The sequence below is a fragment of the Ruditapes philippinarum genome, unplaced genomic scaffold, assembly GCF_026571515.1.
Source record: "Ruditapes philippinarum isolate M1 unplaced genomic scaffold, ASM2657151v2 ctg579_1_1_1_1, whole genome shotgun sequence".
NCBI lineage: Eukaryota > Metazoa > Mollusca > Bivalvia > Venerida > Veneridae > Ruditapes > Ruditapes philippinarum.
Genome location: NW_026861557.1, coordinates 25,193 through 41,099, shown reverse-complemented (window position 1 = coordinate 41,099; position 15,907 = coordinate 25,193). Strand labels below are relative to the sequence as shown.

General features: G+C 35.4%; 1 protein-coding gene across 1 annotated transcript; it reads right to left on the bottom strand.

The window, feature by feature from the left end:
- Positions 1–520: 520 nt before the first annotated feature.
- On the bottom strand, positions 521–6,509 carry LOC132716102 (uncharacterized). Its single transcript, XM_060699278.1, has 4 exons — positions 6,412–6,509; positions 5,723–5,903; positions 1,829–2,062; positions 521–1,449 (listed from the first exon to the last, which is right to left on the bottom strand). The coding sequence occupies exons 1-4, from the start codon at positions 6,475–6,477 to the stop codon at positions 1,205–1,207; spliced, it is 726 nt and encodes a 241-aa protein (XP_060555261.1). The 5' UTR covers positions 6,478–6,509; the 3' UTR covers positions 521–1,204.
- Positions 6,510–15,907: the final 9,398 nt, after the last annotated feature.

The window sequence follows — 15,907 nt, the reverse complement described above, 5'->3', positions numbered from 1 at the left end:
TGTAATATTTTAAATACACATGTACAATATATAACACAGATTCTTTTAATGGAGCTAGAGTAACCTGCAGTGGCTAATGCCCAATATAAAGGGTGTCTCAGAAATAAAGCGACACTCAATTTTAATTTCGATAATCTCTAAAATTACGTTACAGCTGTAAAAAGTTGATATACCATTTCAAAATAAAGTATTGTATTTAGATAGTACAATCCTATGGACACAATAAGTTACTGAAAAAGTTGACAACATAGTTGAGTTTGCAAAAAAAATAATGTACGGTTTTTGGACCTATGTACACTAACCTGAACTAAAACATTTGTATTTGAAGTACGCTTTTTTGCGAAATAAGGAAACTCTGAATGGTCAGACGCAGCGTTGTTACCTATAAACAAATCAACTCTAAATAATACAACATTTTATTTAATCTAACAACAAACAATACAATAACAATTGTAACAATAGATTGACAAATAAAAGAATGTGCGCTCGTACAGAAAGTTTTTGTCTAATATGTGTAGGGTACATCGATAAAACGGGAAATCCGTATATTTTAAAGGCATATACGCATTTTGACTAGCTTTGTCTAGTCTTAGATAAAATAAAAGAATCTTCAGAAAAATCTTGCACTATGTATAGGTTAAAGTTTATTATACGTATTTACAAAAATAAATTGGTCAGGCGCGGCGCAGCCGCGCGACCAAATTATTTTTGTAAATACGTACTAATAAATTTTAACCGGCTTAGTGTTTTAAATTATTTTTATTAAACAGTCAATTTACTAGGATGATTAACGGTTTGCAGATTTACCAAAGTAAATGTGTCACGATTCATTTGAAATATTGCAATCCTTTTGGACAAAAAATAATTTCAAACACTAAGTTTATTATCACGAGAGATTCATCACATTAAATAAAACTACATTGACTCTATATAATAAACGATCACACAAAAAAAATAAACCTTGGACATACATATATACATACGCTACACTCTCATTGATTAATATAATCAATATTATAATATTAAATAAAACATGCGTGATTAGAAAATCAAGCGTTTGCTAATGTCTAGTAACTGTCGCGATGATTTTACAGTGCAAATATACAAGTTTTAACAAGTTTAAAAAGATTTGCGTGATATAAAATGTTTTCATAAAGTGAAAGTTGCGAACAAGTAGTTGCTGATGAGAATTCATGCCTTCTACCTACAACATCACTTCATTAAGAGTCTGATTCTGCGCATGCCCAGGGATTTGCAGAAGTTTTTCCTTCATATAATTATGGAAGCTTACACTAAAATATCTGCAACTCAGAAGCATATAGTCTATTTCTCTTTTTCTTGCCGGGGCATCATCCTTGAACGTCGTTTCAAGAAAGTGTTCAAGACAGGCAATCATATGACGGTGTAATCTTATGACTTTATCCCTGTTCTTTAAAGTCGGACAGCGATCTGGAAATAGATAAATGCAAATAAAGCAAAATAAACGGTTGAAAACAAGACATACCAGTACACCATAAGGGACAATTGATGCAGAAAGTCATTTGATTAATTGTGGTGCTTCACATTGCTACATTTTAAAATTTCTTCCCATTTTCTCCTTCCTAATTTCTTCATAAATCCAAATAAAGCATGGAAATGAGTATGCCATGGGCTCGATCATAATGGATGCATTTTTTACACAAAGTATCATAAAAAATAGTTCTCGCGTTACTCTTTAGCTGCGCATGCGCCGTTCGAAAGTGTTTATCAGTCAGTAAAACTGCGAAAGTAGTTGTTTTTGCTCATGTATAATAGGATTATAAGTGTGGTATACATGTATATACATTACCAGCATCAGTAAAAACAATGGCTTTAAATAGTGCCTCTTCTTCGTCAGTGACAGTTCGCCATATGTCTCGTTGCGCGTGCACCCTTACACATTCAAACATATCTTCTGCTTTATCCGGCATCAAATGCATCACATCCTCCACAATAAAATTATAGCCTGGCACAGGAGAGGCGATTTTCATCTCTGTATGGTAGCTTCGTATCAAACTAGGTATCTGCGTTTCTTGTCGAGATTCTGAAAGATTTAAAATGTTGCCTTTTGATATAACTGTATATGTACAGTATTATTGTCCCTGAAATAGAGACAATAGGAATAAGAATGAATCGTTAATGGATTTATATTGAACATTTGAAATTGTTTCGGCTGATACAATAACAAGAGGGCTATGAAAGTCCTATACCGCTCACCTTACAAGGAGATTAGTGCAAATAATATTGATAACTATGAACATAATGCTACAAATGGAAACTATGACGTCATTGACTTAAATTTATTATCCCGCAAGTTCACACTCTCGCGGGATTTTCCGAGACCATGTTTGAATCCGATATGTACGCCGCCATGTTATCTACAATTTGTTATGGTAATCAAAAGAAGTTTGAAAAACTCAATAACGTATTATGTTAATTATTCTCAGTAATGGATGAAAATATAAACACACATTTGGTTACATAAAATAAGATGGTTGAAATTGATCGACACCAAGGGCCAATGAATGTCACGCAATGAATTGTGAGTTAGACTTGAAAAGAAAACTATTTTAGAGCATCTTATCCCTAAGTAATACATGTCTCTTTTATAAATAAAAAGCAGCAAAGTTCAAAATCTTTGTTAACTGATATCAACATTTTATATTGCATAAAAATTATGCACATAGTCATAAATTCATATCTGTCGCTTTCAATACAATGATGGTCTATGTGAAACGATGCACACATACCAAATGATGATCTATGTGAAACATTGCACACATAACTAATGATGATATATGTGAAACAACTCACACATAACTAATGATGATATATGTGAAACATTGCACACATAGCTAATGATGATATATGTTAAACAACTCACACATAACTAATGATGATATATGTGAAACGATGCACACATACCAAATGATGATCTATGTGAAACATTGCACACATAACTAATGATGATATATGTGAAACAACTCACACATAACTAATGATGATATATGTGAAACATTGCACACATAGCTAATGATGATCTATGTAAAACGATGCACACATAACAAATGATGATCTATGTGAAACGATACACACATAACAAATGATGATGTATGTGAAACATTGCACACATAGCTAATGATGATCTATGTAAAACGATTCACACATAACAAATGATGATCTATGTGAAACGATGCACACATAACAAATGATGATTTATGTAAAACGATGCTCACATAACAAATGATGATGTATGTAAAACGATGCTCAAATAACAAATGATGATGTATGTAAAACAATGTACACATAACTAATGATGATCTATGTGAAACAATGCACACATAACAAATGAATATCTATTTGAAACGATGCACACATAACAAATGAATATCTATTTGAAACGATACACACATAACACATGATGATCTATGTGAAACGATACATACATAACTTATAATGATATATGTGAAGCGATACATACATAACTAATAATGATATTATGTGCAGTCGGATGCAGCACATAACTAATGATTATGATATTGTGAACGATGCACAACATAACAAAATCGATGATCTATGTGAATCGATACACACATAACACATGATGATCTATGTGAAACGATGCTCACATAACAAATGATGATGTATGTGAAACGATACATACATAACTTATAATGATATATGTGAAGCGATACATACATAACTAATGATGATATATGTGAAACAATGCACACATAACAAATGAATATCTATTTGAAACGATGCACACATAACACATGATGATCTATGTGAAACGATGCATACATATGTGAAGCGATACACACATAACAAATGATGATATATGTGAAACAATGCACACATAACAAATGAATATCTATTTGAAACGATACACACATAACACATGATGATCTATGTGAAACGATACATACATAACTTATAATGATATATGTGAAGCGATACATACATAACTAATAATGATATATGTGAAGCGATACACACATAACTAATGATTATATATGTGAAACAATGCACACATAACAAATGAATATCTATTTGAAACGATGCACACATAACACATGATGATCTATGTGAAACGATGCATACATATGTGAAGCGATACACACATAACTAATAATGATATATGTGAAGCGATACACACATAACTAATGATGATATATGTGAAACAATGCACACATAACAAATGAATATCTATTTGAAACGATGCACACATAACACATGATGATCTATGTGAAACGATGCATACATATGTGAAGCGATACACACATAACAAATGATGATATATGTGAAACAATGCACACATAACAAATGAATATCTATTTGAAACGATGCACACATAACACATGATGATCTATGTGAAACGATACATACATAACTTATAATGATATATGTGAAGCGATACATACATAACTAATAATGATATATGTGAAGCGATACACACATAACTAATGATTATATATGTGAAACGATGCACACATAACAAATGATGATCTATGTGAATCGATGCACACATAACAAATGATGATATATGTGAAACGATGCTCACATAACAAATGAATATCTATTTGAAGCGATACACACATAACTAATGATTATATATGTGAAACGATGCACACATAACAAATGAATATCTATTTGAAGCGATACACACATAACAAATGATGATCTGTGTGAAACGATGCACATATAACAAATGAATATCTATATGAAACAATGTACACATAACAAATGATGGTCTACTAGTATGTGAAACAATGCACACATAACAAATGATGATCTATGTGAAACAATGCACACAAAACAAATGATGATCTATGTGAAACGATGCACACATAACAAATGATGATGTATGTGAAACGATGCACACATAACAAATGATGATCTATGTGAAACAATGCACACATAACAAATGATGATCTATGTGAAACGATGCACACATAACAAATGATGATCTATGTGAAACGATGCACACATAACAAATGATGATATATGTGAAACAATGCACACATAACAAATGATGATCTATGTGAAACGATGCACACATAACAAATGATGATCTATGTGAAACGATGCACACATAACAAATGATGATCTATGTGAAACGATGCACACATAACAAATGATGATTTATGTGAAACAATGCACACATAACAAATGATGATCTATATGAAACAATGCACACATAACAAATGATGATTTATGTAAAACGATGCACACATTACAAATGATGATCTATGTGAAACAATGCACACAAAACAAATGATGATCTATGTGAAACGATGCACACATAACAAATGATGATTTATGTGAAACAATGCACACATAACAAATGATGATCTATATGAAACAATGCACACATAACAAATGATGATCTATGTGAAACAATGCACACATAACAAACAGTGACATTTACATTATACCAATTTTTTTTCCATTTTGAAAAAACTTCATGAATGCCTTAAATGGACTTGCCCAGGTTAAATGTTTTGAATGACCATTAAAAATTACGAGGACTTCAAGATGAAATTTGAGGTAAATTATCAGTGTATGGACGCACAGACTTACCTATTACTGAAATAGTGAGTGGAAAAAGGATAACCACTTTCAGGTTTTGGCAGGGTTAGAGTCATAAGCATGTTAGGTTCCATAAATAAGCAGCAATATACAACTTGTCATAATGCTTTACCTTTAATTAAAGCTATTTTGTCCTCCATATCTAGATTATTAAAGCCTGGAATTTTTTTGAAAAACATAGTAGATTCTCTGACAACTTTCTCAAAGCATATAACGCTGTTATTCGCCATAAGTTTCACGGTTTCTTGAATGTTTGGCTTCGGTATAATGCTCTGTTTACGTCTGAACTCGTCCTGTAATATCATAGCAATCATAAATTGTCAAATGCCGCTACAGAAAAAAAATATTTTACTTTCCGCCAATTCCCGACAACCTTCATTCAAGAATTGCCGAAGTGTTCGAATTGTTAATTCATAGATTACTTGTGACATCGTACAGATAACAAAACACGTGGTAGAACTACTTTCAATCCGTATTGTTTCCGAGGTTATTATAGATAATAGCTGAGGACATTCCGATTGTGATTATTCATTTTACATTATGTCGAGAATATTCGTTACTCATAAAGATAAAATAAAAGAAGCGTCTATATCACAAGCAAGAAAAAAAAACTGTGCAATCTGAAAGACCTGGACAAATTCATAATGGTTTGAGTGTTTATGAATATGGGTTCGAAAAAAAATCGTATTTCTAAAAAACAAAGTTATCACGATGATGCGGTATATATACAAGTATTATATATACAGCTCAATGCTATGTGTGTTGACCAAATAGATTAATTCTTCAGCAGAATACGCTCACCTCTTGCTTTTTGCGATAAGCCACCCATTCTTCACAGTCAGGTTTTGGCGTTTCTGTACAATACATTGCTTGAGTACTTACCAGTCTTTTTATAACATCATCTGTGTCGTCTGTATCTATATGATAATAATAAACTAATATAAATGAGCCGTGCCATGGCAAAACTAACACAATGCGTTTGCGACCAGCATGGATCCAGACCAGCTTGCGCATCCGCGCAGTCTGATCAGGATCCATGTTGTTCGCTATTAGTTTCTCTACTTGTTATACGGTTTGTAAGCGATCAGTATGGACCCTGATCAGACAGCGCGGGTGCTCAGCCTGGTCTGGGTCCATGCTGGTCGCAAACGCATTATTTTGGTTTTGTCATGGCGCAGCTCATTAATGTTATTCACGAGACCAAAGGAAATGTCCACATCGTTCAGAATGAATCGGTAACGCTCTTCAGTAGTCTTTAAAAAGTGAGGGGCAGTCTTTTTATAATTTATGTAGTTTATAATATGTATTGTATCATTAACAATTTTCATTATCAATTGTTGACCTATCAGCATAATAATTGCCAATCTTTTAATTATATTACTAATTAGACTCAATTTGACAGAGAACATATTGGTATATTGTCATTTTAAACATAATTTAACTATTAATTCAGCTTGATCCTGAAAAATTGCTCTACGCTTATTAATTTGAAAAATTGTCGAGTCCATTTCTTGAAACTAATCAGTATTGTTGTCATATGAGGAAACATAGTCATGACCCAAGTAGGGTTCGAACCCACGATCCGTGGGGTGACAGGCAGGCACATTTCATTGTGTCAAGCTATAACTAGCAATATACATTTAAAACGATAAATATATACATGTATAACCACAAGTCTTTCATATTAATCTGATCACATGACCTATTATTTACTAGATCTACATTATTTCACACCTTAAAAATACAAGTATAACCAATTGAACAAAGAAATCGTAATTTGATCCAATCTTATCAATTTAGCCTCGTTTCCATTTCAGAGTTCAACAAGTGCATATATCTATTTAAAGCATATCGTACCAAATAAAGCCTCGTTTTCATTTTCAGAATAAAAATTATGTTTATCAAATCCTTATTGTTTTTGAAGTAACAAAGCTCTGTCAAAATGTCAAGAACTGGTGGTGTGAAATTTGGAGATTCAGTATTGCTGAGTACAATACTGAATTCTGTTAGACTCGTACACAGCTGCAAAACAGATAAACATGTATTAGACTCGACTAGCGCTTTGTCCAATATAGGTTTGAAATCTGTGTACTCGTCCAATATCATTTAGAATCATACTCAACAATGTATAATAACCTTAAAATTATTGATAATATAATGAAAACATAATGATGTTTCTAAACAAAATGTCCAGCTTCTGTATTTAGTGGGCTTAGTGCCGTAAACATTTTTCAATCAATTTAGGTAGATCGACTTTGGTATGATTTTAAAAAAAAATACAAGCAAACATTTTAGTAACTAGACGGTCTAAAATATAAATAGAAGATATTGAATGAGTGCAGTATACTGAATCTACTGAACGAGTTGAATATTATACTATGCGAGCCTTCGGCTATCTAGGCCTTTAGGTGCTTACTACCGTGTCAAGCTGTAGCTTATACATCAAACAATGAATAGTTTTTGAGAAATAAATGATGGCAATTTTGGAGGCTAAATAAATGGTTAAGAATTCATACTTCAAAGCTATTAACAAAACAGCTGTGAACATGTAATTTTCGCGTTGATTTGACATAAAATATAAATATTAATACATGTAATAAAAAAAACATAAGTACCATGATCACTATAAGTGGCATCCAGGCTCTTGCAATGATCAAATTTAGAAAATATTGAGATTGGAGGACATATCTCATCTTTGCAGGACTGAAAACTTCCAGAAAGCATAGAGCCAATCGCTGCCGTTTGTAGATGCTGTCCAGACGCCAATTCACGCCTGACATTCTTCAGGCAGTTTTCAAACGCTGGGGTAGAGCAGAAGACACTTTCTAATGCAGGAATCGCTGTGTTCACCTTGGTTTTACTTAGAAGTTTATCGCTTAAACTCGATATGTCGGCATCGAAAGCTTGTTGTTGATCATCAGCATCCCCCAGTTGTCGGTATTGTTTTGAAGGGGGTGACATATTCTCACACTGGACGCTACAGCTTTCCCCAGAATGTGACAAAGTGTCTATAGAATTTGTATCAAATCTATCTCTGCTCTTCCTTTTGTCAGCTCCTCTGTTAAAGCTTTGATCATTTTCCTCTTTCTTCTGGTCAAATTTCAATGAAGACAGAGATGGTAAAATCTGAGATTCAGCGATACCCGGCGAACAATCTTCTGTTACATCACTTGTTCCAGTGAGCTTCTCATTGCATGGAACGTCTTCTAAATCAAGTAGATCGCTGATTCTCTGATCAAACGAAGGCATGTTAACAAGTTCTGATAAAAAGCTGGCCACTATGAAATCAGTCTTCTGTAGATCCATCGGTAACTTTACATGGGGTAATATGTAGGTAAAATCTGAAATAGAAATGATTTACATGTATTTAATATAGCAGATTTTCAAGAAAATTTAGAGGAAATGCAATTAACCCATAAGGAAATTATTCGTTACCCGCGAACATGAACATGCCCAAATCACAGACACTCGTCTCAGTTATACATGTAGTTAAAATGCTGTAATATATATATATTATGTTGTAAACTAATTGTTTATTTGTTCACATGTTATTACAAAATGTATGTTTTGTATTCTGTGTCTATGAAATAAAAGAAATGTTCTGTTCTGTTCAGTAATAAAACATAATGACATAATGACAGAGTTATGAAGATATTTATTTGATCAGCAAGACTCGATTTTAATCTACTTTTAAAAGATGTCAGAGAGTTATAAGAACGGATATTAAATGGTATTCTATTCAAAATCGTTGCGCCATTGTAAATAGCTGTGCGGTGCTTAGGCATAACTATGTCATTATGTGATGAAGATTTAAAATTGTGAATTTCGTTGCCGCTAAAAGTCACAATTTCAGATATACATTGTATAAGATGGGACTGGATTATTACAAGCTTTATAAATGAGAAATCTGGTAATGAAAATTACAATCGTTCATTGTTCGACATCCGCCCAAGTCATTTCAGTATATCTTGATTTTTTAGTTTAAAATAATACTTGTTTAAAATAATACTTGAAGCTCTTATTTGTTATTTAACAACTTTATCTAAAAACCTTAAATTCCCTTGCTCCATAATCAAAATTGGACATTATATATGCATTATAGAATAACTGTTTCATTAATTTCATCTGTCAAATAATAAGATGTACGCCTCACAAATGCTCTTTTTGAATTAAGTTTTGAAAAAAAAGTGCTTCATTTCGGTAGTTCCAGGACAAAGTATTATTTATATATACACCTTATAATTTTTCTATTTCACATTTTCAATTTTTGCTTGGCAATGCTTAAAGATAGTTCATTTTAATAATTACTTATTTTGTTACTTTAGATGGATTAACATCTTGTTTAATTAAATTGCACCATCGATACATGGCTTCCAAATTTTGTTGAAGTTTACTTTCTTCTACATTCAAATCATGATCAGATACATATATAGTATATCTATGATATATGATAAATGTATATAAGTTACTTACTCAGTCAAATTTCGCCCCGTTCAATTCGTAATACAACACACACAAAATCACCTATATTTCTCTCTGTAAATCTCTTATTTTAAGCTTTAACAATGTTGTTTCAACATTTTATCAACGGGAATGTCTGTAAATGTGACCAAGATGATAATTGAATGTTATCAGGTTCCTTGGAGATACCATGGATACATAATACAGGAGTGTCGTGCAATGTCGTCCAGCGGTTGGGAAAAGTGTGGATATACGATGTCCCATTAGGACCACCGCGATACACCAACAACGATGAAAAGTCGAAACCACGATAATGAAAAATCGAAATAACGAAACAACACACCACGCTGGAGGAAGGTCGAAAGTGCAATATTATATCGAGTTTTAAAAAGTGTTGTACATTTCATGACATATGCAGTCAGACAAGGAAAGGTAGTTGATAAAGGTTCAATATTTCAGACCGGAAGGGCATATTGAGACTCTCCGTATTAAACTTTCGGTCACTGGGTCAGATGTCATGGTTTCGGTCTTCATGGTCTTGTTTATTTTGACTGATACATCCGTCCGCCCAGGAGATACATTTTTCAGTTTTGGCAATAAAATAGCCAAATATATATAAGCCGCGTATAGTGTGTTTGCGACCAGCATGGATCCAGACTAGCCTGCGCATCCGCGCAGTGTGATCAGGATCCATGTTGTTCGCTTACAAAACCTATAACAAGTAGAGAAACTAATAGCGAACAGCATGGATCCTGAACAGACTGCGCGGATGCGCAGGCTGGTCTGAATCCGTGCTGGTCGCAAACGCATTACGTTGGTTTTGTCGTGACGCGGCTCATATATTGATGATTGATTCATTACTAATTAACACGTGCCTTTTAAAGTTCCTTAAAGCCCCAGTCACATTAGAGCTTACGACCAGTGAAGACCAGTTCACGATCACCAGTGACCTCTGGTCGCGGACAATCTTTAAAACGTCTTTCGACGGTCATCGGTGATCTTTGACAGTCGCAGTCCCACGACCAATTTCAGTCGTAGAGAGGTTTTTGAGCTTGCACAAAAACCTCCTTGCGCTAGTGATCTTGTAAGGTCTTAAGGCTGTCGCACGATGGTCGTTCGGAAGTGCGACAATCTTACGACAGTCTTTACAAATTGCCACTAGTCACTGATAATCTTAAGTAGTCTTTAGTAATCGTGTGATAGTCGTACGACAAGTTGTAGGTGATCGCATGTTATGTCACGGGTAGTCGTAAGTAATCCCAGGCAATCTTGAGACCATCGTACGTTTACTTATGACCTGTCGTGCGATTGTCAATGATGACTTGTCTTACGATACTCGCAAAAGTAAATTTATCTGTGCAAAAATGGTTTTGGTCGCAGACAATCGCTGATGATTGTCAGTTTTACAAGTCGCCGGTGGTCGCAAGTAATCGTAAGCTCTAGTGTGACGGGGGTTTTAGATGTAATATACCGGTACATGTTATATATAACCCTGGTACCAAGTAAAAATTAACTGTGGTGGAAAATATTTAATCATGGTTTTTAAAGTGGCATCAATATGTAGTGGCGGAGGGATGCTTTCTTAGTAATTAGTAATTAATGAAGTCTGTTTCCCGTCGTAGGATACGTCTTAAACCAGACTACTGATAATTAATTATTTGTTGACTTATTCGATTTAAAAGTTTTTTAATAGTTATGTACATATCTTATAAATTTGTCACCAGTTTTGTTTGAAAGGTCATTTATATGTAAAATGTTAAAGGTTTAAAACCGTAGTGCACTCTCGAAGGTTTTATTAAAAAAATGAGTGGGAAATGTCTCAAAAGTTGAGAAAGAGCTGAGGCAAGTGAATTAAACAGCTAATTGTTAAGAATAAGTATGGTAAACACACGTGATGCCAAAGTTACGGAACGTCAGTTGCCACTCGTGCCTGAAATAATGAACGAAAGGCACCTGTGGTCTTCCTCAACCAGTAACGCTGGAAAATCGCTATAATTATGACCTCTACGGTGTCAGTGCGACGTAAAACCCAATCAAGAAACAAAAGCATGCCCTCTTAACTAATGTGATGGTACTTATTTGAACAACAACATCTATGCCCCCACATATTTTCTGTAGTGCATTAAACTGAAGAACGGCGATTGTAATATTTTTCAGCGTGTAGCAGATAACTATAGCACTTATATGGTTCCTACAGGCAAACATGCCGTTTACAAACAAGTCTGTGACAACATTCCACCAATGTAAACATGGAGTTGTATTAGTTATATTATGTGGCGAGCTCATACCGAGTTGTATTCAAGAAAACAATTCTTAAACAATGTGCTCCAATTTAAGTCACCCCAAAATTGGGTTCATATTTAGAGTTTATCTATAACATATATGTGTTGTTTTGTGAGAAGTTGGCAGTTAACAGTGAGCTAAGCAAAAAGGCATTACGATTTATATAGGGAAATCAATGATCTGCTGTTATGCTCAGCTGGGTAAGCAATCTAGCAGAGCATTCCAAAATAAAGTGTAGAAATGCTTTGCTGGTATGCTCAGTTGGCTAAGCAATCTAGCAGGCCATTCCTAAATATAGTGTAAAAATGCTCTGCTGGTATGCTCAGCTGGCTAAGCAATCTAGCGGGACATTCCAAAATAAAGTGCAAAAAATGCTCTCCTGGTATGCTCAGCTGGCTAAGCAATCAAGCGGGGCATTCCAAAATATAGCGTAAAAATGCTCTGCTGGTATGCTCAGCTGGCTAAGCAATCTAGCGGGACATTCCAAAATATAGTGCAAAAAATGCTCTGCTGGTATGCTCAGCTGGCTAAGCAATCAAGCGGGGCATTCCAAAATATAGTGCACAAAATGATCTGCTGGTATGCTCAGCTGGCTAGGCAATCTAGCAGGGCATTCCTAAATACAGTTTAAAAAATACTCTGCTGTTATACTCAGCTGGCTAAGCAATCTAGCGGGGCATTCCAAAATATAATGTAAAACTGCTCTGCTGTTATGCTCAGCTGGCTAAGCAATCAAGCGGGGCATTACTAAATATAGTGTTAAAATGCTCTGCTGTTATGCTCAGCTGGCTAAGCAATCTAGCAGGGCATTCCAAAATATAGTGTAAAATGCTCTGCTGTTATGCTCAGCTGGCTAAGCAATCTAGCAGGGCATTCCAAAATACAGTGTAAAAATGCTCTGCTGTAAAGCTCAGCTGGCTAGGCAATCTAACGTGGCATTCAAAAATATAGTGTAAACTGCTCTGCTGTTATGCTCAGCTGGCTAAGCAATCTAGCGGGGCATTCCAAAATATAAAGTAAAAATGCTCTGCTGTTATGCTCAGCTGGCTAAGCAATCAAGCGGGGCATTCCAAAATATAGTGTTAACATGATCTGCTGGTATGCTAAGCTGGCTAGGCAATCTAGCAGGGCATTCCTAAATATAGTGTAAAAAAGGCTTAGCTGTTATGCTCAGCTGGCTAAGCAATCTAGCGGGGCATTCCAAAATATAGTGTAAAAATGCTCTGCTGAATTGCTCCTCTGGCTAGGCAATCCAGAAGGGCATTTCAGTGTTTAAAATGCTCAGCTGGCTAGGCAATCCAGCAGAGCATTCCTAAATATAATGTAAAACTGCTCTGCTGTTATGCTCAGCTGGCTAGGCAATCCAGCAGAGCATTCCTAAATATAGTGTAAAAATGCTCTGCTGGTAAGCTCAGCTGGCTAAGCAATCTAGCGGATCGTTCCAAAATGTAGTGCAAAAAATGCTCTGCTGGTATTCTCAGCTGGCTAAGTATAAATTTTTTTGGTCTGCAACTGATTATTTGGCACTCGTAGACTTTCTGAAATATTTAGTGCCAATGCAGATAATGACATTTTTGACTTCTACGGGACCCTCAAGTGTCTATTTCTTTGGTCTCCTACTGATTCTTGAACGATCGCAAACTTTCAAGAATTTTTGGTGTTAATGCAGATAATGACATTTGTGAATTTTTAGGACCATCCAGAGTTCATTTCGTTGGTCTGCGAATGTTTCTGAAACACTCGCAGACTTTCTGAAATTTTTGGTGCCAATGGAGATAATGACATTTTTACTTCAAAAGGATCCTCCTGAGTCTATTTCGTTGGTCTGCGACTTATTCTGAGTCACTCGCAGACTTTCAGGAATTTTGGTGGCAATGCAGAAAATGATATTTCTGACTTCGTGGGACCTTCCTGAATCCATTTTTTTGGTCTGCGACTGATTCTAAGGCACTCACAGACTTCAGGAATTGTTGGTGCCAATAGAGATAATTACAATGTTGACATTTTTTGACCATCCAGAGTCTATTTCGTTGGTGTGCGACTGATTATTGGGCACTTGCAGACTTTCAGGAATTTTTGGTGCTAATGCAGATAATGACATTTTAGAGTAAAAATGCTCTGCTTATGACTAAGGGGTCCTTAAAAGTAAAAAATGGCATGATCTGCAATGGCACTAAACATCCTGAAAGTCTGCGAGTCTCAAAGAATCAGTCGCAGACCCAAGAAATGTACTCTGGCGATTCCCTTTAAGTCAGAAATATCATTATCTCCATTGGCATCAAATTCCTGAAAGTCTGCAAGTGTCCCAAAATCAGTCGCAGATCAGCGAAATGAACTCTGGTGGGTCGCTAGAAGTCAAAAATGTCATTATCTCCATTGGCACCACAGATTCCTGAAAGTCTGCGAATGTCCCAGAATCAGTTGCAGACCATAAAAATGGACTCTGGCGGGTCCCTAGAAGTAAAATTTGCCATCATATCTATTGGCACCAAACTTTCCTGAAAGTCTGCGAGTGTCCAACAATACGCTGCAGGCCAATGAAATGGACTCTTAAAGGTCCTTAGAAGTCAAAAATATGATTATTTCCATTGGCACCAACCATTCCTGAAAGTCTGCGATTGTCCGAGAATCAGTCGCAGACCAACAAAATGGACTCTTGAGGGTCCCTAGAAGTCTTAATTGTCAATATCAGCATTAGCACCAAAATTCCTGAAAGACTGCGAGTGTCCATCAAAAAGTCGCAGGACAATGAAATAGTCTCTTAAAGGTCCTTAGAAGTAAAAAATATCATTATTTCTATTGGCACCAAAAATTCCTGAAAGTTTGCGAGTGCCTCAGAAGTGCCTAGAAGTCGAAAATGTCAATAAAACGTTGGCAACAATAAATCCTGGAACTCAGAATCAGTCTGCCAGCTGAGCATTCCAGCAGAACTTATTAGTACGCACCGCAAGATTGCTTATCCAACACAGCATTTTCACACTATTTTTCTGAATGTTCTGCTAGGTTGCCTAGCCAGCTTAGCATTCCAGCAGAGCATTTTTACACTATATTAAGGAATGCTCCGCTATAGTGCCTAGCCAGCTAAGAAATTCCTGCAGAGCATTTCAACACTATATTTAGTAATGCCCTGCTTGATTGCCAAGACAGCTGAGTATTGCAGCAGAGCACTTTTACACTTTATTAAGGAATGCCCTGCTAGATTGCTTAGCCAGCTTAGCATTCCAGCAGAGCATTTTTACACTATATTTAGTAATGCCCTGCTAGATTGCCTACCCAGCTTAGCATTCCAGCAGAGCATTTTTATCATATATTTAGTAACACCCTGCCAGATTGCCTAGCCAGCTTAGCATTCCAGCAGTGCATTTTTTCACTATCACTAGGAATGCTCTGCTAGATTGCCTAGCCAGCTTAGCATTCCAGAATCGCATTTGTACACTATTTTTAGTAATGTTCTGCTGGATTGCCTAGCCAGCAGAGCACTTTTACACTTTATTTAGTAATGCCCTGCTAGATTGCCTAGCTAGCTTAGCATTCCAGCAGAGCATTTTTTAAC